Here is a 25,663-nt window from a genome sequence, read left to right as displayed (position 1 = left end):
CCCTGGTTGCCACCACCTGGTTCTGCTTAGATCAAGCACTAATGAGTAGTTGACAGTAGTTAATGAGCTTCTGCAGCAAGCAATTCAATTTTTTCACTGACTAAAATGACTTATTTCTTCTGGGCACCACATTCTCCCTCCCTGAGATGTTTGGCACCATCAGCTCTCCATTGGGTCAGGCAGGATCCATCTCCATCAGAAAGAGCCTGCAGCAGCGGGTGCTGTCCAGAGCTGCCCTCCTATGCTGAGCAGGGGAACTGTGCTTTTGTCCACAGCTTTCCACACTGGTCTGCAGACCAGTTCAGCTCTTTTACTGGTGACATGCCCAGCCAGCCAACCCAAGCAGTCCATGCTCTGCAGCCGTGGTATCACCTTCCTTGCAGTGATGGGTTTGTGATGGTGCTTTTGGTGAGTCCTGCTCTGGCAGGGCTACTCTGGTAGGTCTTCCTCAGTTGTCCAGTAGAATCATGGAATGGTTTGGAATGGAAGGGATTTTAATACCATCAGTTCCCATCCCACTGCCGTAGGCAGGGACTCCTTCCACTAGACCAGGTTGTTGAGAGCCCCATCCAACCTGGCCTTGAACACTTTCAGGGATGGAATTTTCGATAATAAAGATTTCGGTATAGATTGCTCATGGGGAAGAGGATCTGCTCTGTGGAACTGTATCACCATTTTGCTGCTTTCCCACAGGTGGTTTAGGTGTCATTGCCTTGCATTGTGCCAGCTATAAAGTGCTCTAATTAAAGTGAAATGACTAACTTGCTTATGCTAGATAGACACCTAAATTCTTCTGAAAATCACAGTGAAGTGACTTCCTTAAGATGGATTTGGCACTTGGAGGTATCTGTACAGCAGAAGTACTGCTCACCTACCTTGTAGCTTTGGTCCCAGATAATTGTCCAAACTGGGAGATAGTGTCTTTCAAACCACAGGTTGTGAATGGACAACTGAGTCCAGATACTTGGCTGTCTGTGTGAAGGAACCATTAAAAGGCAGTGGGACAAATGAGAAAATGTGACCATTAGGGACATACTCTATGCCTGGCCAAGGCAAAAGGCTGGCAAAGTTTGCCACCACTGTCTGAATTGATCATCACAACATATCTAGCTTCCTACAATTTTAAGTACTTTCTGTCTCCAATCCACTTTATAAAGATTGTTTTCTAAGTTTCTCTTGTTTCTGTGGAATATAGTCTGGGGAATTGGCTTGGGTTGACCTAGAGAGAGAATGAAGAAGAAAGTACTTTAATAAGAGATCCTGCTCAATGTCAATTGTTTGGATTCTCTCCCTCTTTTGAATCTGCTGGAGAAATCTAAAACATCACAATGAATGTTTAGATGATTAACCATCCCTGTGATCATACATGTAAAACCCTGTGGACAGACTTTTTTCCCTGTGGTCTCAGTTGTGGCTCCCAGAGCCATACGGAGGCTCTGTGGTCCTCTGCAGACTGCAGATAGTACTGTCTGTGTCAAAAGCAGTGTCCCCATACTGTTACTGCCTCTGCTGGGGACTACAGTGTTCACATGGCCTCCCTGGAGCCCACAAACCATCTGCAAAGATATTCCTGGAATGGACAAACCCCAAGGTTCTTGAGCTGTTGGGATCCCATAGCAGGAGTTTATGCTCCACTAAGCTGCTTAGAAGCAGTTATAATGCAATTATTACAGTCCTTTTCCCCATGGCTGTGCAGCAGTGTCATAAACATGGAATGATTATTTAATAATAAAAAATATTCTGGTAATTATTCATCAAGATGCTGATGATTCTGAACTCACAGCAGAACTGTGGTAGGGAGAAAGTGGCTGTACTTCACCAGAATTAATCTTCTTGGTGGCAACTTCCACATCAATGTGAAGTAAAAAGGAAATAAAAAGGGCAAGAAGGAAAAAGGTGTCTTATTCTTAGTCATTTGTGAAACCATCCTCCTAATTTGTGTCAGTCTTGTGTGATAGATGTAATATCTCAAGACAAAATAAAAGCATATTTCTCTTTTACTATTCTGCTCCAAGGAAAAAAGACAAATTATGCCTTGTGAAGAAGCAATTTGCTATAAAGTGTAAAAATGCTTTAATATTAATATTTTATAATAAAATTCATGACATATTTATAAACACTCTATCAAGCATTTACAACTCAACCACAGCTGAGAGCTTGGACTGGAATAAATAAGCAAGGACACAGCTAGTATGAAATATACAGCTTAATTTTTATAATTGTGTGTGCTTTATTCTTTACACAAATGGAATGGATGCGCAGAGTATTTACACATAACAGGAGTGTAAGCTGGACAGGGTGTTTTGTAAACTCCAGTTCAGATTCTGAGTACCCCACACTACAGCTGGACTGAGAAACATCCTGCTAAAGAGACACACGCCAGACATTGTGCTGGAGGGAGCAGCATGGTGCATACAGGCTGCTGCACTCAGAAATTCAAACTGGCCAATTCAAATTTAGGAGCACAAAACCAGAAATTAAAAGGCTATCCCACTAAGAGCCAACAGTGTTGCCATTTTTGTTTTTCCTTTTTTTTTTATGCTTTTCCCCCCTGCACCAAAGATCTTGCCTAGGATGCTGGCTCCCAAGCCCAGAAATGCTGTTTTACATCAGGGCAAGTTGCCTGTGCTGTAGGGCCAGAAGGTGTAAGCTGCTAATGTGGTGTGAGAGATGATGGATCGCCTCTAGTGCTTTTCACCTTAAAGGCAGGGTCTCAGAAAGGGCCAATGAAGTGGTAGTTCCTATAGCTCTTGGTGAGATGTCAGTGCAGCTGAAGCCTTCTGCAAATCCATTTGGCCCTTAGGGTCTTCTTGTTAGCAATTTCACAGCACTGGCCTCAAAAAGATCTTGGTCCATGACTTGGCCCTCTGGGTGTTACAGTAAAATAAGCAGTAAATAATGATGGAAAGCGCTGAGCCACCTGTTTAATCAGGTGGCCTTGGTGTTTTACAAAGATGCAAAAAAATCAGTGTGATGAGGAGGGTGGATGTTTAACTTCAGGTGGTATAAATGGGATGGACTCCATCGAAGTCAGAGGAGCGACTGTGATTTCCACCAGCTGAGGATCTAGGCCAGCTATATGCTGGATAGATTTTATATGTTATCTGTTGTTATCTTTGATGCTGATTTGTGTCCTAGAATGGAAACTTTCTTTTTTTAGCATAATAACCTCATCCTTATTCCTGAACCAATTGACAAAATGTCTGATTTTTAATGGGAAAGAAAAAAGTTTATTCCACCAAGGAAGGGGCTTGAATGTAGCTGCACAGTGAACCACATGCATAACATGACAGGCAAAATGTTCAAGAGGGAAAATATTGAGATTAAAAGCTGTGAAGGATAAAAGACCACTTTCTGTGAACACGGCAGATATTATGGCTTTAAATCTGCATCTGAAAAAGGAGGTTGATACTTTTGCCTCAACACAGGAGGATATATATATGTATATCCTACACATGTCCTCATGTGTTTTCACTCACTAAATCCTCTGCTCAGGGATACAATTTGAAAAACAAAAACTAAAATATAAGAAAACCAAAACAAAAATACAGTTTGACTGGGCGCTGATGAGCGAGTAACAGTGAAGGTGTAATGCCAACAATTTCTCCATAGAAAACTAATGTAAATAGGTAGGTGGATGTTGTGTACCTAGGACACTGTTGCTGGCTCGTAGTGGTTATTAGCTCAAGTACCACACTGCTCTCCAGGAAGAGGATTTGTAATTTCAGTGCAATGGAGAGATTTCTTATCCTTGACTTTCACCGAGTGGTTCTTAGGACCCTATCCACACCGGAGCATCAAACCATGCTAGCTACAAACACAATCACATCACAGAATATTGATCTAGAAACAGCCTTTACTACCAAAGAAAATTACAAAGCGCTAGCATGGACAGGGTACCTCTGTAGGAAGGGGGATTAAGCAAGAAAGAGGCTCTTCCACTGGTTGATGGTCAGACCATAAGATCAGTAAAGAAGTGCCGTTCCACTGAGCCCTGTTAGCAAGCTCTCAATGAGTCAGTGCGTGGAAGATTTTTTATTTTTTTTGTTTGTGGCAAGGAAAAATAATTAGTTTGTAATATTGCACATCTGCACAAAGCTAGCAAGATGTAACTGTGATCATTCATGGGTGGACAAAAAGCTGTGATAATTTTGATTCTGCTTAGACCCTATGGTGCTACACACTGTGCCAGAACATGAGATATAGCACCAGGGGTGTGATCTGGCACTTTTCCTAAAGGGTCCAGCATTTGCATTGGTCTCATGGTTAGACGCTCCCAAGTCTTTAACACGGACAGAAAAGGAATCTGATTATGCTAAGCTGTGTTAGCACCAATATGGAGTCAGGCGCCAATTGCTGTGGGTTGTGAGTTTGGACTTCTTTTTCACCAGATGTAATTTTGCATGAGTCTTATGCTTTTTCTTCCTCCTCCCACTACCACCCAGTATGATCTGAACAGCTGCAATGCAAAAATGGACTGCAGCTCTTAGGATGCTGTGACATGGAACGCAAAACATCAACACACAAAACAAATGGGAGTACAAGTCCTAAGGGAAATAAGACCTCTCACTGATTCTCTTGACGATTTGTTTTTAAATATATGTTTTATTTAAAAAAAAAAAAAGAAGAAGTGCAATGTCAACTCTAAAATGGAAGCACAAACAACAGACAGGGAAAAATAAATAATGTTACTACAGTAACCAAGGACTGATGGAAAAATTGATTGTACTCAGCCGTAGTGTTACTGTTCACTGTAAAGCACAGCACATGACAAAGCAAAACAGTTACTAGTAGGATAGTACCATAAAAGGCTGCATGCTGAACTAAGAAACAAAGAAGCAGATGTGATTGATTGCTTAAAAACAGAGCTGAAAATTAGAATGAAGTTCCTGCTTTAGGATACTTGGTTTTTCAGGTCTGGTGGGCTATTTCCCAACCTGGGGCAATAGTATTTTGCTAGCATGGAAAAATCCATGGCTTCCAAAGATCTGGGGTCACTCTGTGGACTTCTGCATAATTATCCAAAATCAAAGCATTCATTAATTAATAATAAAAAAAACCAAAACTTTATAGCCCTTCTGGTTACAAAGCTCTTCTGGAGACTTAACTGAAACCCTTGTTTATCAAGCTGCGCTGACCAGGCAGGAAAAATAGTTAAAGAAGTGTGAACTTCTCAGAGTTACCATAGTTGGGCAGTAAGCATGAGAGGCCCGCTCAAGAGCCAGTAAAATGCCCGTGTTTTTAACCCTGTCACTGCTGGTGGCTTTTGCAATCATCCAGCTCGTCGCGCTGTTCGCGGAAGGTGCTGGGAAGCCCTGTCAGCTGGACAGGGCGTACAAGTGTAAGCTTCAGACAGACAAGGGCCAGAGGAGTCTATTTAGCATTTGCCCTTAAGATATCCGTAAGCATTAGGGCTGCTGTAGCCACCAGCTATAAGCAATGCACTCCTGCAGTGCAGCAGAGGCAGGAGTGTGGGTTTTGTAGAGAACATGGTCCAGCAGCAGCAAAGGCAATTCAGTTTTACTGTCATAGCATCTGTTGCAGTTGTCCCCTTTTAAGTCAGTGAGGAATGGCATCACTATACAGAAGAAGGGCAATGTGAAATGAGAAAAAAAATACCTCCTTCTCCCCTTCTGTACTCCCAGACTGCAATTCCACAGACTTTTCCCAAATCCCTCACAAATGTCTATTGCCTCAGTTTTTGCTTTTAAGACCCTTGTTGACTGTGAAATGAATGAAGATACAAGTTAGTTGGTGACCTGCCTGCAAAGAGAGGAAAGATCAAACGCTTTTGTTATTTCCCTGAGGGAAACAGGAAGAGTCATAAAACATTTGGGGATTAAGGGTGCCTCCTTCCTAAGAGAGAAATTATTAGCTGTGTTTAAGCACTGACATTTTGCTTCTGAATAGTTGTCCCTCTCAAAAATACATTATCCTTTTGTGTTCAGAAAATTCCTACAGGGCAGTGAGTTCAAGAGATCTTTCCACAGGAGTTCATCATGATTAAACAGAGGCAAGGGAGAGGATTAAATTGAAAGAAAAAAAATATGAAAACTACTCTTTAAGGAATTTTCTTGCTTGTCATTAATAATAGAGAATCTGTTATGGAAGGGCTATAATGCAACTTGATGGTCCTCTTTACATTTGACAGTCGCACAAGGGTGTAAATATTTAATCTTTCAATTAATTAATCTTTACAAAATATCTTCACAAAAACATTTTACCTATAGAAATTAGTTTCTATACATCAATATATTTTTATTTTTATAAATTATTCCATCTTTAAGTGCCTTCTATCAATATAAATGATAAAATAGACAATCAAAAATTTTAAAGCTTTTCCCAGTTGTATCCCTCCTTGTTAACATAGGTGCTGTGAATCCTCATACATGTATCTGTCTGCATGGGAATGTGTTTGAGTGCACATGTGTGTGGTGCGAAATGCTTCCATCCTCTCCCACCCCTAAACACCATCAAAATAAACCATATTGTTGGTAGTTCCTGATGAAATAGTGCTTCCAAAGGGGGAAAAAAAAAGTTTGACTTGGTTTCAGAAATCAAAAGATGTGCATAGTTACCAAAGTCGAGGTGTACCAACTACAAATGTGCAATGACAAGCTTGGAACAGGACCCACCTCCCAGTCAGGTCACAGAGTGTCCCAACAGTGACCACAGTAGGAAGTGGACCAAATACTCTGAGCTTGATTTTGCAAGGTGCGTGTGGCCCTGATCTAGCAAAAATGCTTAAGCCTGTGCCTAGCTTTGAGCATGGGAGTAGTCCTACTGAACTGGTGGGACTGAACAGCGTAGGGAAGGGTCACGGGTGACTCCAAGTCAACAGGCTACTCATGTGTAGGAATTGGGGTCAAGTGCTGAGCGCCTTGCAGGATCAAGCCCTCTGTGAGGTTCAAGAGCTGGGAACTTCTCTAAAGCAATCAACACACTGAGCTCAGCCATTGAAATTGATCAAAATGTCCGCGTGGGCACAGGAGGTGGCTTAGCTCCCCTTGACAGAGGGTCTCCACGTCAAAAGTTTATACCTACAACTCGTGCTCTGAGCACGCAACAGATTTGCTTTATATGGTAGAAGTCTTTTTGTTCCTACCCTTTGACCCATCAGTGTCCTTCATGGCTTCAAACACTTTGTGTTGTACATTCATCAAAATTCACATTGACTGCAAAGAACATAAATGCAACAAAAAAAGGAAAGCCTCCAAATAGTATATTATAGTTTTCTTCTAAATATTCTCCCGTCGTAATCAGAGGTGCAGTGGCTAATTTATAATTTTTCCTTTGAAGGAATCCAGATGAAAGGCCCAGATTGTTCTTCAATTACAAGTTTGCATTGATTATATATATCTTCTAAGCTATCTCCTTGGACAATAGCTGCAGTAGAGAAAACATATCAATATTTCTTTTAATTGATAGATACAGCATCCAGTGTCAGCAGATCTTCAGCATACTCATAGATACTCAGGGAATGAGAAGGAATACTGGCATACTGAGACATTTATGGAAAAGTCATACCCCTGCAGATGACAACTAAGTCCAAATCAATGGCACCTGCCTGTGGCAGAGACCCATCCCGCTGCTCATACTGAGAAGACTGAGCCAGGTTAGTTCAGAGAACTAGCACTTCTGTCCTGGGAGGGCAGCACAAGAGATCCTCCCACTGTTGGAGGTCAAGCTTTACACTTCATTCAATTTAGAACCTACTTCAACAGTGAGCAGCAGCGGGTTTGCAACCTTTCGGATCCAGTTATAATATAAAATAATATATATAATATCTGGTTATAATATAAAATAATAATATAAAACTCTTGGCTGCTGAGGTTAACAAGATCAGGCCCAAGCTCACAGAAGGTAAAGTAACTGTAACACAAAGCACAGTGGTTGCCCCTAATTTCCCTCTGCATGGATACTCCTTCAGGACATCTAACTTTTGAGGAGTCAGGTGCCTCAGCTGCTCTTGAATTTCAAGGAAACACTACTCTCAAGCCAGAAGTCCTTGCTCTGGGCATACTATACTGACAGCTACTCTAGCTCAAAGATAGGGTTGATCTAGTAGTTTTGAAATAAAAGATTAGATCTTGGGGGAAAAAAATGGTATCAATAAAAGCATACCTGTGAAATATTCTCCAAATTCTTGTTCTAATTTAATTGCTCGATCATAGGTTTTCTTTGCTTGCTCCTCTGTAAGACGTTTATTCATTTCCCTAGAAACATGGAGGAAGTAATCAAAAAGTTTAGATTCTTGCTAGAATGGTTTTCAAAAGGCATGCTCAACTGAATCACAGATGGATTGAGATTGGTAAAAGAATAAAATGGTAAAATTCTTCCAACAGCTCATGGACAGCTTTAATATTTTCAATTTAATTTCATTCTATGTAGTACAAAATTACTTCTTCAGACTATTTCTCATTTCACTTTTCTCCACCAAATTTTTATCTTGGGTTCACTACTCTACATTTTCAACAAAATACAAGGCCAAGGTCTGGCAGCTGCTAACTGAGATAGACTTGAGACATCAGGAGTCCATAGACTGGTCTGGAATCCTGGATGTCCCGTAGTCTGAGCACTCAGCACTCCTGCCTGAAGCTCTGTCAGGAACCTCTGTGTCTTCCAGACTCAGCTGGTGGTCTCAGATGGATAAGGTTGTACTGACCACTTATTGGGTGCTAATAAATATAAAAAAAAGACAGATGGTAATATTCTGGTTTCTTCAGCGTTTTGTTATTTGATGGAGCATTTCTGTTTCAACAGAAACACTATTTAATAACTTTAGGAAATGAGTTGTCTTGCCCATGCATGCTCAGGTATTACATGCTCATTCACTGCTTTATACTCATGCCTGTAGATGTCTAAATAGAGTTTGCTTGTTCTAGCGTTTTTTCCCAGCGTAGATTAATTTTTTTCTTAAAACATGACAGAAATTTTCTGAGGCAACTAGGAGAGCATAAATCTGATTTTATGCCTTGCACTGAATCATATGATTACGTGGTAATGGACTGTATACAGTATGCCATGGGTGATGCATGTCGGAAATTATGGACATGATAGTGTGAAAAGAAGAAAGCTCTATGAAGTGCACAACAGTATGAACTTGCTACAGCTAACACCTACTTGACTTCTGAAAAACATTCTGGGAGATGTCCAGGATGCAAAAAGGAGTTTCGAGAAATGACTTAAAGCTGACTACCTATATAAGTAACTGTATACCTGGGAACAATGCTTAGAAAAATCTCTTTGCAAGTACTAATGCCATGGAGAAGGCAGGTTCATAAAATGAAGGCTAAGAAAGATTTATTTTAAAATTTATGTCAGTTATTTGTAGAGTATATAAAAAGGTTTAATATAATCCATGTGTTGTTCTGCTAAATTTGTAATAATACTAATTCTACTTATTGGAAAGATTGCTATCTAATCAAGTGGACTTCACATCCGATACCGCTGCTTTGGGTGACTGAACTAAAACTCTGTCTTGTAGTGGGACATACCACTGCAAATTCTTAGGCAAACTTAACATTTTCATCTTATGGGGACTTAACCAATATTGTAATGCTGACAACATCCTCTGCCTTTCAGATCTGTTTCTGGTAAATTTTTTGAGAAGTCTTTCTCAAGATCTTTGAACAGCAAAAAAGATAATACAAAGAAGTGTTTAAAATAGGAAGTACTTTGAAACACGTAGAAATTTGCATTACACTTTCAGGTTGTAGATTTGCCTGGGGTATAAAACCATGCTAGTTGTATTCCTGACTCTGCCCATTCTGTGCCCTTAGAAGAGAGGATGGAGAAGGGGGGGGACCATGATGTCCATTTTTCATGATGAAATTAAAGTGCTGTCATACTGCAGTCCCTTCTATTTCCTATTTCTTAGCTGGGGACCTGCATAGGTGGTGAATTCAAAATACAGTGCATATTTTCCAGGGCTTTCCTCCTCTCCCAGTGAAGAGCTCACCCAGGCAGGTTCTTTCTTATTCCATTTCTCATTCCCATGATCTCACCACTGTCCTCATTCCTCTAGAGAGAGAGGCTGATTGGAGGGTATGAAAAAGCATGCCTCTGGGAGTAAACCAGATGGAGTCATGTAGGAGAGGGAAGAGTGGAATGGAGGGAGGAATGAAGGGAGGGAGGGAGGGAGGGAGGGAGGGAGGGAGGGAGGAAGGAAGGAAGGAAGGAAGGAAGGAAGGAAGGAAGGAAGGAAGGAAGGAAGGAAGGAAGGAAGGAAGGAAGGAAGGAAGGAAGGAAGGAAGGAAGGAAGGAAGGAAGGAAGGAAGGAAGGAAGGAAGGAAGGAAGGAAGGAAGGAAGGAAGGAGCAGTTTGTTTACAGCAATGGCCATGTGCTCTTTCAAGTGCAGGTGCAAACTTGATTTATGATCCCTTCACTCTTCTTATCTCCCCTTCAGATGGCTGAAGGGCATCTAATGGGGAGGTAAGAAGAGTGAAGGGACCATAAATGAGCAAATGAGCATATGCATAAATGAGAGACTACAACTTTATGTGCTAATTTTGATGAAAGATAAAGCTTTTGTCTTTGTTTCTCTGCATCTTGTGATTAGAAATTTTTTTGTCTTTTGTGTTTTGGCTTTGCTATTGAAGTAGCTTTTAACTAATTTGTATGAGCAGGAGTAATAGTTATGACAGATTAAGCTCTAATTCTTTTTGTGTTGCAGTACTTAAATACCTAAAAAAGACTGAATCACAGAATCATTAAGCTGAAAAAGACCTCCAAGATCATCAAGTCCAACCTTTGACTGATCACCACCTTGTTAACTAGATCACAGCACTGAGTGCCAAGTCCAGGCATTTCTTGAACAGCCCACTTGTTTTTTTGTCCTAAGTGAAGTATTAGCATTGTTTTGGTTCAACAACAGGATGATTGTTGTAATATTTTGCATCTTTATAACACCATTCAGTCTATTCAAGGATTTGCTGTTCTAACATCAAATCAACAAAGCCTTTATGTTATTGCCACTTTTCTGGTTCTGCCTGATGTATTTTTTCAGAGTAAGGGCCACTTTTATTTACTTTGTGCTTTTTTTTAATCACTCCAGAGGCAATGACAGCATTAAACAAATAATGGAAATGTTTTGTGAATGGGAAAACTGTATGTTAAGATCTCTGTTAAAACAATCAGTGCAGAAGGCAGTCTATCAGACAACTCTTCCCCTTCTATACAGTGACAAAATCAGAATATTGAATTGTAGTCTGGAAGAAAAATCAGGAAGTCAGGATGGTGCTGTGCAAGTACCAGATATTGTGCATCATTCCTTGTAATGTGGCTGGACATACAACAAGCTCATTGCCAAAGGCAGGGCCTAGAACAATGCATATTCCAGGGATGGGTCATGTTGGAATTCTCCAGCTCCATGACCAGTGGCTGCAGGTACACTGTTACCATCACTAGACATGCATCTGTCACAGGAGGGGGAGTGCCAATGTTTTAGCTGTCAAACACAAACCCATAGCACTACCTGGCATTTGCAGAGCCAGGGGGAGGGGAATCACAGAATCACAGAATGATGGAATCACTCGGTTGGAAGAGACCTTCAAGATCATCAAGTCCAACCCATTCCCTAGCACCTCAAATAAACCATGGCACCAAGTGCCACATCCAGTCCTTTTTTAAACACACCCAGGAATGGTGACACCACCACCTCCCTGGTCAGGCAGTTCCAGTACTTGATCACTCTCTCCGTAAAAACTTTTTCCTAATATCCAACCTATATATCCCTTGGCCCAACTTGAGGCTGTGTCTTCTCATTCTGTCAGTTGCTGCCTGGAGAAAGAGACCAACCCCACCTGGCTACAGCCATCTTTCAGGCAGTTGTAGAGAGTGATAAGGTCACCCCTGAGCCTCCTTTTCTCCAGGCTAAGCACCCCCAGCTCCCTCAGTTGTTCCTCACAGGGTTTGTGTTCCCAGCCCCTCCCCAGCCTCGTTGCCTCCTCTGGATGTGCTCAAGTGTCTCAAGGTCCTTCCCAAACTGAGGGGCCAGAACTGGACACAGCACTGAAGGTGCTGGGTACAGGGGAAGGGTGACCTCCCTGCTCCTGCTGGCCACACTGTTCCTGAGACAGGCCAGGATGCCCTTGGCCTTCTTGGCCACCAGGGCCCTCTGCTGGCTCATGTTCAGCCGGCTGTCACCAGTGCCCCCAGGTCCCTTTCTGCCTGGACACTGTCCAGCCACACTGTCCCCAGCCTGTAACGCTGGAGGGGGTTATTGTGGCCAAAATGCAGGACTCAGCACTTGGATTTATTAAACTTCATCCTATTGGACTCTGCCCATCCATTCAACCATTCCAGGTCTATCTGCAGAGCCCTCCTACCTTCCAACAGATTGACACACGCTCCCAGCTTAGTGTTGTCTGCAAATTTACTAGTGAAAGACTCAATCCCCTCATCCATGTCATCAGTAAAAATATTGAACAGAACTGGCACAGAGTTCAAAATTTCACCCCTATCACAGCAAATTAAGCGATAGCTCTTGCATAACTGTAAGTGTACATGGAAAACAACTTGATAACCATATATTTTATCCTGAATTTTAACTCTGGATAAATATCAATTCCATATTTCTTCCTCAGCCTTCTCTCTGTGACACTAGATAATTCCTGTTCCTCCTCTGCCAGCAGGGTGGAACCCAGAATCAGGCCAGCACTCTAAATGAGGCCGCAGTAAAACAAAATAGCAGTCTATTGTGTCCTTACACAACACTGATATGAATACAGCCCACAGTGGAAAGCTCTTTTTTTTGAGACCACATTACCCATCCATTTGTTTTCTTGTGTGATCCACCTCAACTGCCAGATGCCTTTCTGCAGTGCTATAGCTAAATTATTCCCTGCTTGTACTCATGCCTTTCATTGTCTCTCCTTTGTCTGTGCTGAATTTCATCTTACTGATCTTACATTGAGTTTTGCTCTTATCCCTTTAAGTATGTGCCACCTCAGACAGCCTTGGCAGCGTGGAGCTGGTGCCTTCTCTTTCATTCTTGTGTTATGCTTGCCCTTCTCCAGTCCCATGGCTCCTTGCCTATCCTCTTACAGACCTGCAGGTAAATGAAGGGCTGGTGAAGAGGAAAACACCTCAAGTCTGACACAGGTTTAACCCCTGGTTTGTGCCCTTGGCCAGGCTGTAAACCCCAAGAGCACCTGAGGATGCATGGGACAAGCCAAGCTGTGTGAGTGAGTCCCCAGTGAACTCACCGCACAGGTTGGAGCAAGTACACCAAGCACTGGCAGGGAGTCTTTCGTGGTCCAGCACATAATCCCAAGTGTGCCAGTCTGAAAGGTTCAAAGCTATGGCTTGTTCCTTGAGATAGCAGGATACAGTGGATGACAGGTTTTAAAGGCACTCTTCCTACTTCATCTCATTATAAATAATTTTAGAGAACAAGCCAAATGTAGACTCAAGACCTGTGTGGTGCCACTTGAGGCTGTACCTGAAAATAATAAAATGCTTGAAGAAGTTTATACTCACATCAGAGGCTCCCATGATTTGGGCTTAATGAAGATAGCAATGGGATAGAGTTGTGCAACTTGTAGTCGTTTGATAGCATTTCCTGACACATCAAGTATACAGTGCTTGCCCTGTTGGAAACAGATGAGCATGTGTTTATTTTTGCAGACTTTGCTAAAGATAGGAAACAAATCTATGACACAGTGCCCTGGAATGGGGCCATTACTGGCACACTAGGGCAGGAGTAGCCCAGGGTACAGGTTCCACTATGCTGTGTTCTTTCCTTTGCTTTGGTGCCAGTATAAATATGCACTGGTGATATGGGAACAAACTTGGGATTTATTTTTTACTAGGGTGAAATTTGCAGGGGCAGGAGGATTTTCTTGAGATGAGGAAAATCAGTTCATAAAAGCAATAGGATGTCTCCATCCTAAGCGATTAATTCAGTTCTTGTTTACGTCAAAGCCTCCCTGTGTCACCTGAAGCAAATAATTTAATATTTCTGTGGTTCGTTCTTTTGCCTCTGTGAAAGTGATTTAGTTTATCTGCTCTTACAGAGAGAAGAATAGAGGCTGTTTTGAGGAGTACTTGAGGCATTGTGCTAGAACCCTGAACCCACAGCACTACATCCAAGTACAGACAGTGCCAAGGATGATGTCATTCAAAGTTGGAGACTCCACTAGTGGACTCATTATAAAACCTATAAATATTAGGATGCCATTTTGCAGCTATTTTATATTTTTGGCAGAGAATCATGTCTGAGACACAATGTGGAAACAAAGCAGATCATGTTGCACCAGCAATAAAACTACTGTCAACCTACCCTTTCTGCCACAAATCTCACAGACTGGACACTAGTTCCATACAAATTATCATTGTATTGCCCAGCTTCTATAAATTTGTGCTCTTGGATATCTTTTTCCATTTGTTCTCTTGAAATGACAAAATGATAATCTCTCCCATCCACTTCATAGTCACGCTTTGGCCGTGTGGTATCTGCATGAAACAAAAGACAGAAGATGAAGAAGTCTGCAAAAACATTTAGTGCAAAAAATGCAGCCATGGTTTGCTCAGTGGAAAATGCTGGGTCTGTTCTACGTGAGGGCACTTCACATCTGAGAGCAGATCTCTGGCTACTACATATTGTTTTTAATGGAGCTATGCCAATAAAGCTGTCTTTTTGTAGTAATACCTTCTGATGTTTACCTCCAATCAATACAGGCTAAAATAAAATCAGGGTTTAGCAGAATTCCACTTTCTTCAGCAGAATCATACATAAATCTCAAATATAAAATGCATTTCGTATTTTAAATGTTATGTTATGTTATTACTGTGATAAAATGAATTGTGATCTCATCAACTCAATTTAGCCTTATTTATAAGCCTGATTCTGTTCTCATCTCTAGTAGTTTTAAGTTAGTGTATTGCCAGAGACAACCATTTAAAATGGAGTACAACTGCAATTAGGCCCTCAAATAAACAGCAAGTTCTAATTGTCCAAGATATAAATACTCTCTTTAATTCAGGGTCTAACATTGCTTTCTGATTCAACAGTTTATATCTCACACAAATCACAGATTATTGTGTATATTTATTGGTGGATGCTGTGCAATTGAGTTGAAACTTTTACATTTTACTAGAATTTCAAACTTTTCAGAATTTTTTTCCCAGACATTCACAACCTTTAAAAAATGGTTTTAAATTTATTCGTTCTTTTTGCCTTTTCTGTCTGACGAAAAAATGACTTTTGAGAAACCCAACTGTGCATAATTCATGGATGCTGCTCTTGTAGAAATTTACTTAATGTGTGGCACCAAGGGAAGCATTCACTCAGCTGCAGGACTAGGAGTAGAATCATACTTACGTGGTACACATGAGCCAAACTTATCAGGAAACTCAGATATCAAATCATCGTTGATCCGATCTTTCATAGGACCCAGAATAATAACCGGCCTGGTGTAATTAACTGAAAAACAAAAGGATCACATTTTGATGGTCTTACCACAATAATAAATAAATGCACCCAAATATCACTAACCAGAGTTGATGTCTTTACATATGAAGGGAAAAGTCAGGTGCATATTTTCTTGATGAATATTTTATTTCTTGACATGAAAAAGGGGAATGGAATGAGTACCACTGCAGAGCTCTGTGATGGTCCATGCACAAGTCAAATGACTGTTAAGAAGCATTAGATATATTTATTATCACTCAACAAGGCCACTCCCAAATGCTTGCAGATGGACTCTTCCATGAGGCATGGAAATTGGTATATTGTAGCCTTTTTTTCACCTCAAGTTATATGAGTGCATCCTGCATTAAACCAGATGGATGTGCTCCCATTTTAGGTTGCCTTTCCATATGTTTGTCTACCCTGGACAGTGGCACATATCACAATGAGAAGCAAAATAATAAAGGCTTTCCATGTGACAATATTGCAGTAAGTCTAGAAAATCTACATCAGTATTTTGTAGACTGATTAATTTTCTGTACTAGTCCATGAGAATGAACTGGGAAGAAGAGTCCTGGGAATGTTAAGAAGTGCTGGCTTCCAAGGAATACCACAACATCAGGGTTTTTTTCATATGAAAATAGACTGAGTGTCCAAGAAAAGGAAGCCACAGTGAATCTGGGACTGGCAGAGCAAGGCTTACTGCTTTGCTGGCCCCCAAACCCTGAAATGAAACACGTAAGGAAGAGTGATAGAAAAGGAGATGAAACTTACTTTCCTGTCTTGTGACAGGTTCATAAGAAAGGATGCAGTCCTCTTGGCCTCCTGATGAGAGAAGAAAGAGAAGAGATTGAAGCTGATGAGTAACATGTCAGGTACTTAAGTTTGATAAAATGCTTCACATAGAGACAGACCAGGTTCAACACTTCTATCTTGATAAGCCTCTCACCTGAACCATTCCAAGTCCATTAAAACTTCCAGGTATGGGCACAGTTTTTTTCTTCCCCACCCTCCCCTTCCATATGTTTCAATTCTATTTACTGAAGTTGGACTTTTTTATTGATGGGCAACATAGCTTTATTTGTCATTTGATACAAGGCTGTTTATAAGGATAGTGCAGCAATTAAGATGCAATGCTTTTCCTATTGTTAAGGCCCTTACATGTTGCTGCAGAGTAAATCAACAGGTTACCTAAACAGAACAATTTTAATGTACAGAATAGATATATATTTTGGTTGATTGTCCTTCAGTGCATAGCTTCCATAGTCTAGTGTGTTCACAGCCTCACATCTAGCTATGAGCTATTTTCTGATCCTTATCCTTTCCCTGAACACAAATCACAGACTCACAGAATGGCTGGGGCTAAAAGGGACTTTCAGTTTCTGGAGATCAGCTAGTCCAATCCCCCCCTGCTAAAGCACCTGGAAGAGGTTGTACAGGATCATGTCTAGGCAGGTTTTGAATTCCTTCAGCAAAGGTCTCACAGCATTGTATTGTATAGATTTGTCCTCCCTATGCCCTTTTAGGATAGTGCTGTTTCCTCAAGGTGATATTTAGGGGACCAAAGCAGAGAAATTTGCCATGAGAAACAAGTGGCACTATAGGGTGCAGGTGTGCAGTCCTGATGCACTGCTATTCTCCCATCCAAGGGAGTGAAAGAAGAGAGGGAGGAGGATTCCTCACCTAAAGCATGAATAATTCCTGCTCATTTCTCTTTCTGGGTCACTGTCACATACTTGGTGCCACATGAGAGCTCTGGCAGGTTCTAAATACAAATTAGCAAATTTTAAAATGATGACTTTATTTTTACTCAGTTCAGGGTTAGTCTCTGAGAAGATCCACAGATGGGTGGAACTGACAGGACTAACTCCTGCCTAGCAATGGTGCTGAAGCAGCAAAGGAGAGAACCTAATTTTTAATAAAAGGAAGAGATTAGAAAGCATTTGAAGATAAGGCCACATAACATATGAGGAGTGTGGACAAGGGATTTTCTTTTCTGTTTGCAAATGTTTGATATTGTAATCACTTTTCTTTGGCTTTTTGCAAAGTTGGAAATCTAGAATTATTATTACACTTGGTTTTATGCATCACATGTATTGGCTTCCCTTAAGGTTCTCAGTAAATTTTAGAGGTGATATAGAACTGGGACATCTCATTTCTCTGGAAATGAAAAAATCCACTTTCTAGGGTGGACTGGGATGCTCCTGCACTGTCTGTCCTCTACTCCACAGGAGCCAAGGCTATACTTTTCAACAGCCTGAGAAAGTCAGTCTTAGGATGGGCAATGAAGCCATCACATACCAACCAAAGGAGGGGAGCCTGTTTGTATAAATACCGTCTTAAACTTGATGTTTGTTTCAATAGCAAACAGATCCATAGCAGGAGTTTCATTTCACTAATTTCAGAAACCTGAGGCTTGAGTGCTTATGTCAAGCTAGTCCCTAGATACCTTTTGGAGCCAATGGCTGCCTACAAATAGGCAAGTGCTTATTCTAAGACATGAGTCATCTGACTTATTTTACATGTCTACTTTGTGAGGAGAGAAAAAGTCAGAAGCCTGAATTTATCTCCATTGTCCCCTAACAGCATTTAAGCAGCAAAGCCAGATGCAGACATCTGCAGTGAAACAGCAGAATCTCATGGGAGTGACAGTGTCAATAGCAATTGGAGGCAACTAGACAATAACTCTGAAACTATTGTTCTTTTTTTTTGTTTTGTTTTTTTCCTTTCTGTGGACTAATACTTGGCTTTGGCAGACATGTTCCCATGCTAAAGCTTTTGGTATATCCACACCCTTTGTAGGGTATGGGCTAGGGAGAAAAATGAGCCTGTTTTACAGATGTCTTTTGAATCTGTGGCCAGATTGAAGGCAAAGAAAATTTTTCCAGCCCACTAAAATTGTGCTGAAGTTTAAGCCATTAGAAAGTGTAGCAGTAAGAATGGAGAAACTTTGAGGCTGACTGTGATACACAAGAACTTAAAGATAGACATCTTCCTCAGGTAAGGATTTTCAGCCCTCAGTTCCAGACTCAGCATGGGAGTGTGACTGGGGAAAAGCTGCACCATTTCCACTATTTTTCTTTTGTGGAAAAAGGACTAAGGAAGCTTAAATTTCTAAGTGAATAAACTCAAGCCATGTACTGTCCAGACAAAATCCTGTAGGCCCTCAGAGGCTGTTTTGCATGTTAACTATAGCAGATGGTACTCTTTAATGATCTCCACTCGGTCAGTACTGCAAGTAGTCCATAAAGCGTTAAGTGTAATGAAGAGCTCTAGAGCCAATCAATATTCAGGTTACTATAACCTTGTGATGGCTTTGAGGTGTAAGACACAGTGTGAAATCCATCAGGACACAGGCTCTTATCATTTGCCTAAGCCTCATTTAACACCCACATTAACAGCTTAATTAGCACAGGTTAGCTGTATTGATCTGGAAAATCTTTGTGACATTTAACAGATAAAACAAAATGAGAAAAAAAAGAAAAAGACCTTTCTGTAGGATTTTGGTATGTTCCCCTGTTCTTCAGTAAAATCCCATCAAGTCAAAAAGAGAAGAAAATAAATAAAATAAGGGAATGGAAGAAAAAAGAGCGGAAAGTTTCCTAAATGTAATACACTTATGGGTAAAATTATTGGAGAGAGAACTTTCACTTTCTCTGGACCACTCCCTGCTTCCCTTTGTTCTGGGTTTGGTGTTTTCTCATGCTTGGGAATAGAAGAATAACCTGGAGTTTGTTATAACTCGTAACCTCTATAAACTGGGCAGCGAGATCCTGTACTGCCAGATAAATTTCATAAGGAGTCTTAATTTAATCTTTTAAAGGGATTTTATAGGGTTTCAGATGGGTAGCTCTGAAATGGACTTAGTGTGATGCCTCTGTTTTTCCTTTTTGATTAGATGGCAGAGAGCCTGTGAAAGTCTCAAACCCAGTTTCATTGCAGACCCGCTAGATATCAGGCATTTTTCATGTAACCCATAAAAAGGCCCCATTTCCTACTGCCTTTCCAGAGCATCCAGGGCTTCCACAGGTCTGGTGTACCTGCACCCATTGTGTGGGTAATGGGGTGGGAGAGCTGCTGTGACCTGCCATGGGGCAGCCTCCATGTAAACATCCTCCCTAATCCAGCAACCTATGCAGTGGAAATCGGTAGATTTTGGCGTCCTATTAATGCCTGTGAATGAAAAAATCTGAAAAGACAACTAAGTAGATAAATTAAAAAAAAAGTAGTACTAATGAAGACAGCTAGAAATTATTTATGATTTTTAAAAATCAAAGAGAATTTTTGGTTTCATTTAAATGGTTGGACTACTGGTGGTGGTTACCATCAATACACACGTGGAATTCTTGTAGATGAGCCAAATAATTTAATTTTCAAGCTCTTGTCTAATTTTGTTGCTCACGTGGATTTAAAATCAAAGAAGGCTTATTTTACTGCCACCATCCATTTAGGTTTTGGGATAATGTATGAATTATCTGAACTGTATTTGCAAGGTCTTGGTGAAATCAATTTCTTTTGCACATGCCACACTGGACAATATCCTAGCCTCTATTTGGTTCAAAATCCCTCTGCTGGGCTCTATTTTTGTGAACATATGATTTTTGGAAATTTATTGATGTATTTTTTTGGAATTTATTTATGAAAGCCTGGAAATCCAATACGTAAAATGATCATCAGTTGTCTGAGCATGAACCAAAGACTCAAAAGTTGTCTATGGGCAAAGATCAATACAGCTGTGTGGGTATAAAATGAGACTTCAATACTTGTGCCAGTTTGAGTATACCTGAATAATACAGTAATTCTGGGAGCCAATGCAAGTGTCTTTATTAATCAATAACCTATTGTAATAATCAAGACTCCTTTAACCTTGTTATGAATCTTCAAATCTCATTAGAAGAGTGACTTGCTGATTTGCTGACAGAAGGTAAAAGTTTTTTTCCTATCACTTTTCCTTATTTTTAACTTTTAGTTATGTATTGCCTCTCTAGGTAAGTGATGCAATCACAACCAGTTATGCAATTAGACTAAACAGATGCAACAATGTGTGTGTAATTTTGATGACAGCTGTAAAAACCTTTACTGAACTATGTGTATGAGTGTTACAACACATATGCAGGAGAGAGACTTGAAATTCATGCCCATTATGAAAATCATGTCTCACAAAATAAAAACTGATGAGTCCATGGTAAAAAAATCTGTCCTTACAAGCTTGATTTGAAAAACAAATCAGAACATTTTAAGTTACAGAGCTCAAAATAAACTTTGAATCATATTTTGATTAACTGGTCCAGGGATAAGTCAAAATTGGCTGTGTATGTCCTTATCACAAAGAAAGAACAATTTTCTAGACCAGGACTTTATACACCACTCTGCAAACTTGGCTTTACTGCTGAGAACAGGAACAAATAAACCAACACAGACTTCATAAGAGCGTGGCTGTGTGATTCAGCAGCAGCTGTGCAGCAACTCATCCCCTTCAAGATCAAGCCAGCATTTTTTCCTGGCCCCAAAATACTATTATTTATACAGTGTTAGATTCTACTCTCAGATGTGTCTGTGGTTTGCCCTGAAATTAATGGAGCTGAAGGTTATCTGCTGGGAAAAAGAATATTCTACTGTTGGCTCCAGCCCTATTTTTTATAACAAACCAAGTGTTAATGGCACTGGCAGAAGAAATCTGGTTTACTTTTTGCCACTTGTTAGTGGCTTAGAAGCGGTCAAAGAATTTTCTCTTCAGACCACATTGGAGGACTTTCAATTATATTTTTGAAGCAAAGAAATATCTGGCTTCTGTTTTTAACCCTGGAGATATAAGCAGTACTTAGCTAAATACTCAAATTTTTAAGAAATGCGTTAAAAAAAAAAAAATGAACACATCGGAATATCTCCTAGAAAAAACCCAGTTGATTTGTGACCCCCACCCTATTCCTCACTGTGCAGGTCACAGCCTGGACATTTCTCAGAATCCTTCAATATTGCTGGTTTGGAATGGTTCTAGGAATGATCAAGTAGTACAGGTTTTGACACTAGCTACTTTTCACTAAATGGTCATCATGAGAAGCAAAAGTTAGAGAAATATGTTAAAACAATTGCCAGAGACCCACTAGAAAAAATGCAGAACACCTTACTCTGGACTCCAACTGGCCTGTTTTTATAGGGATATATGAGAAAGTCTGCAGGAGAACACCCTGCATTTGCCAGTCATTTCTTGCCCACACCGGTTTTCTTTATTTTGGCCAAGGTGTGAATTGATGATTTCATAGAATCATGGAAGCATAGAATCATTTAGGTTGGAAAAAACAAGTCCTACTCTGCCAAGTCACACTAAACCATGTCATTGAGCATGTCATTTAAATCCCTCTGGGGATGGTGAATTAACCATGTCCATAGGCAGCCTGCTCCATGGGCAGCTCCAATGCCTGATAACATTTTCAGTGGAGAAATTCTAATCTAAATCTTCCCTGCTGCAACTCAAGGCCATTTCCTCTTTCTGTTGCTTGTCACTTGGAAAAAGAAACTAACTCCAACTCACTACAACCTCTTTTCATCTGGTCCTCAATAGACTTCTGCTCCAGACCCTTCCCCAGCTCCTCTTCGCCTTCTCTGGATGCACCCCAGCATCTCAGTGTTTTTTGTTGTAGTGAGGGGCCCAGAACTGAACACAGGATTTGAGGTGTGGCCTCACCAGCGCCCAGTGCAGGAGGACAATCCCTGTCCTGGTCCTGCTGGCCACACCAGTGCTAATCCAGGCCAGGATGCCACTGGCCTTCTTGGCCACCTGGGCACTGCTGCCTCATGTTCAGCTGCTGTCACCAACACTCCCAGATCCTTTTCCACCAGGCAGCTTTTCACCCAGCCACTCTGCCCCAGCTTGCCACAGCTCAGAAAGCAGTGGGGCAGGCAACCCTTTTCTTCCTGCTAATTTTCTGGGGTAACAGAAAAGGAAGGAGGCACAGGGACAGGATCACAACCCCATGAAAACCCCTTGATTCCTCCAGTGGTTTTCTATTTGCTCCCCATTAATTTTCCAGCTTTACTTTTTTTCTCCTCTGCGTGTCACCAGTATGCTTTATGTCACAAGCGCATAGTTTGAGGGCTAGATGAGTTTCCAAGTCAACAGACATGGTGTCCTTGCAAAATAACTTGCAGTGCCTCACCTTGAACACACAAACTCTCCTCAATGTGACACTACATCACACTGAGAAACAACTCTGCAACATGGCTGGGTCCAAATGCAGTTAATACAAACTTGGTTCTGTGGCAGTGGCTGATGCTGAGCTCCATTCCCAGCTACCCAGAGGCAAACAAGAATAGCAGAAACAGTAACTGCATGCTGCCTTCTTCTGCCAGGAATGTTACCTTGGGCATGCCTTTTTTTTTTTTCCTTCCATTCCTTAGGAATAAATAAATCAGGATGCAGTGAGGAATACTTAAGGAAATCTTTGAGGGATATGTCTGATAATTATTCTTCCCACATCAGTGAGGAATACTTAAGGAAATCTTTGAGGGATATGTCTGATAATTATTCTTCCCACATCAGAGATGTTGATAAGCTTTTACAGTGCAGCACCCTTTCTCAACAGTCCCACAAAGTGAGAACTGTAGTGAAAAGAGAACTTCCTTTGACAGGCCTGATTTCTCTCCATCCCTCACCATTTGTTGATTTCACTCTCTGACCACCTGCCTCTCACTCTCATCTGATTTTTCTTTGTTCCTAACACATAATTTGTCTAGGGGAGATTTGCTGTGATGAGCTGTGCAATGGGATGTACTGTCAACACACCAGATCTCAGATCTCTTTGCCAGAAGATTCAAAGGCTAATCATCTGGACTTGGGAGGACTTTAATTCTCCACAGGAGATATGCTGATGTACCATGGCCAGGTGGAAATTGAACACAGTCAGGTTAGACTTCAGGTTCCACCATGGCCATTGGAAACAATAATTTCCATGTGGGAACCACAGCTGCTAATTTTTCAAGGTCATGCCTTCAAATATCATGTTAGCACACTCCAATGAATCCTTAGCAAATGAAATCAGGCCCTTGGGCACCAGGTTCTGTATTTTAAAGCCTCCCTCATTTGGCATAACCTAAGATGGGCTTCCTCTGCTTCTTAATGGCATAGCTATCCTGTGGGCAGAGAAGAAATCCCTGCCAGCATCTTCTCCACCAGGCAGAATTTGTTGGAAATACCAGTAAAGTGTGGGAAAATCCACCCAACAGGATGCTGCTGGAGTGAGAGCACAGCTTGTGCAGATGGAAACCACTCTAGAAGGAAGGTGACTGCCATGGGCAGCTGTTGCTCCAGCACTACTTTTTCTTCCAAGTATTTGTGTTCCAGCTAAGTTTCCCAAATTGTTTCTATTACCTTTCTTGCACCTTAAAAAACACACTTTATTTTAAGCTATTGCACCGCCAATGAAGGACTGGCTACCTGGCCTGTCTGATGATCAAATTTGGTAACAGGCTTTTGTGGACATGCCCCAAATATTTGGCTACAGCTGAGCACTCCTATTAACGCTGCTGATTGGGGCAGTTCATCAATCTACATTCTCCTCTGGGCTTTTACCCTGAGCTCTCCCTGAAATATTCAGGTCTGGATGAGATTTGACTTGTGCAAACTTTTGAAAATGTAACCCTTTGATTCATTTCTGATTGTAAAGTCAGAGAAAGAGCATCTTAAATCTCAATATAAATATAATCAAAAATAAAGTCTGCCTTTCCTCCCAAGTGGAGGGCACATTAAAAATGAAACAGTTCAGAACTGGATCTTGGCAATTCAAGAGTGCCTACTATTTTCTTGTGACTCTGGCAATTGCTTTCAAGGAAACCTTTTCAATACAAGAGAATACAAACTAATTTACCATTTCTGAATAAGATAAGGTTAGCTGTTTTGCTGAAACAAACCAGTGTTTATCAACAGAGCTCAACTGCTGTGTTATATCAGGACTAGTAAACATGAGGTATGATACCATTGATTACCTGAATGTATGTGGGTGCTTAGCACAAGTGCTGAGTGACTGGTGGAAAACTTGATTTGTTAAGCAAATGGCTTGAATAAATGAAACAACTGGGTGATCTAGCAAGCACTCTGTCATTTTAGTTATCTTTTATTACATTTCTAGTCATTTATTTAGTGCCTTGGTTTTTTTCTGTTTTTCAGAACATCCAAAAAACAGTGATATTTGTTAAATTTATGGGCATTACTAAGAGTTACCGAGAACATACAATCTGCCTCTTGGTTATATGGTCACATGGAGTCTGTAAATCCCAGCAAATCAGGCTGCAGGGTTTGGACCACCCACCTACATGGTATCAGTGACATTCAGTGGCAGTGCCTAACCAGTGAAGGTCTATCTTACCTTTTTTTAAGACTGCAGTACGAATTAGGAAATCTGTACTGTCAAAATTAAAGGCTCAATAAAATTTCTGCTACTGTTTCTTAGCCATCCATACAGGCATGCAGAAATGCAAGTAAAAATTGTGACCTTGTAGAAAGGATGCCTCTTACAGATTTGACTATGGCTGTGCAGTAACTTTACTCTTAAAAGATCATCAAGAAACTTCCCCCCTCTCACTGAAATAAACTTTTGTCACTAAATGAAATAATCCTGACTTGCATATGCTACCCAAAGCCAGGTTTAGTTTTATGTCCCTAATACATCGTAAGTAACAACCTTTCTCCCTTCTCTTATAAAGTTTGACAGTTTTCTTTTATAGCTTTGTACTCAAGACATGGTAATAAATTTGAATTCCAAGCCATTTGCTCCAGTGATCTTTTTAACATTAACAAAAGAGTAGCAAGGAGAGAAACAAAATAAAAGAAACAAAACAAGCAATGCAAAATAAAAGGACTCTAATGAAAGCAGTAACTTACTGTAGCTACTTTCACTATCGCTGGCATTAGAAGAAACATGTTCTGCAAGAACAGTACAGCAAATTAAAGAACATAACCAAGCACCACAGAGCTGCAGAAACTTAAAAGAACTGCCACAGTCATGCAAAGGTAGTTATGCAGAGCAGAAATAAAAGCTGTGCAGTGACATCACCTGAAAATGCTCAGATATTTTAAAGAGATAAAATGAAAGCTTTCTCTCTTGTGGCATTTCAGAAAGAGACTGTATGTATTAGCTACTGATATGTGCCATGGCAAAACTATGTCTTTTTGTGATAGACAGTAAATGACATCTCTGATAACTTCATTTCAATGTATATTATGATCAACTTGGATCTCACTTGATGTCTTGAGC

General features: G+C 40.7%; 1 protein-coding gene across 17 annotated transcripts in view; it reads right to left on the bottom strand.

The window, feature by feature from the left end:
* Positions 1-2,049: 2,049 nt before the first annotated feature.
* The window catches only part of DLG2 (discs large MAGUK scaffold protein 2), a 988,724-nt gene continuing 965,110 nt past the window's right edge, over positions 2,050-25,663 (bottom strand). For all 17 annotated transcript variants that reach the window (XM_066572327.1, XM_066572326.1, XM_066572328.1 and 14 more), the window contains 6 exons: positions 16,188-16,238; positions 15,327-15,428; positions 14,286-14,458; positions 13,484-13,593; positions 8,125-8,216; positions 2,050-7,386 (listed from right to left, as the gene is read on the bottom strand). In XM_066572327.1, the coding sequence (XP_066428424.1) occupies positions 7,280-7,386; positions 8,125-8,216; positions 13,484-13,593; positions 14,286-14,458; positions 15,327-15,428; positions 16,188-16,238 (635 nt within the window). In that variant the 3' untranslated portion in view covers positions 2,050-7,279. The remainder of the gene's footprint in view (positions 7,387-8,124; positions 8,217-13,483; positions 13,594-14,285; positions 14,459-15,326; positions 15,429-16,187; positions 16,239-25,663) is intronic.

The sequence above is a fragment of the Molothrus aeneus genome, chromosome 2, assembly GCF_037042795.1.
Source record: "Molothrus aeneus isolate 106 chromosome 2, BPBGC_Maene_1.0, whole genome shotgun sequence".
NCBI classification, from domain to species: domain Eukaryota; kingdom Metazoa; phylum Chordata; class Aves; order Passeriformes; family Icteridae; genus Molothrus; species Molothrus aeneus.
This window is presented reverse-complemented; position numbering and strand designations above follow the sequence as displayed.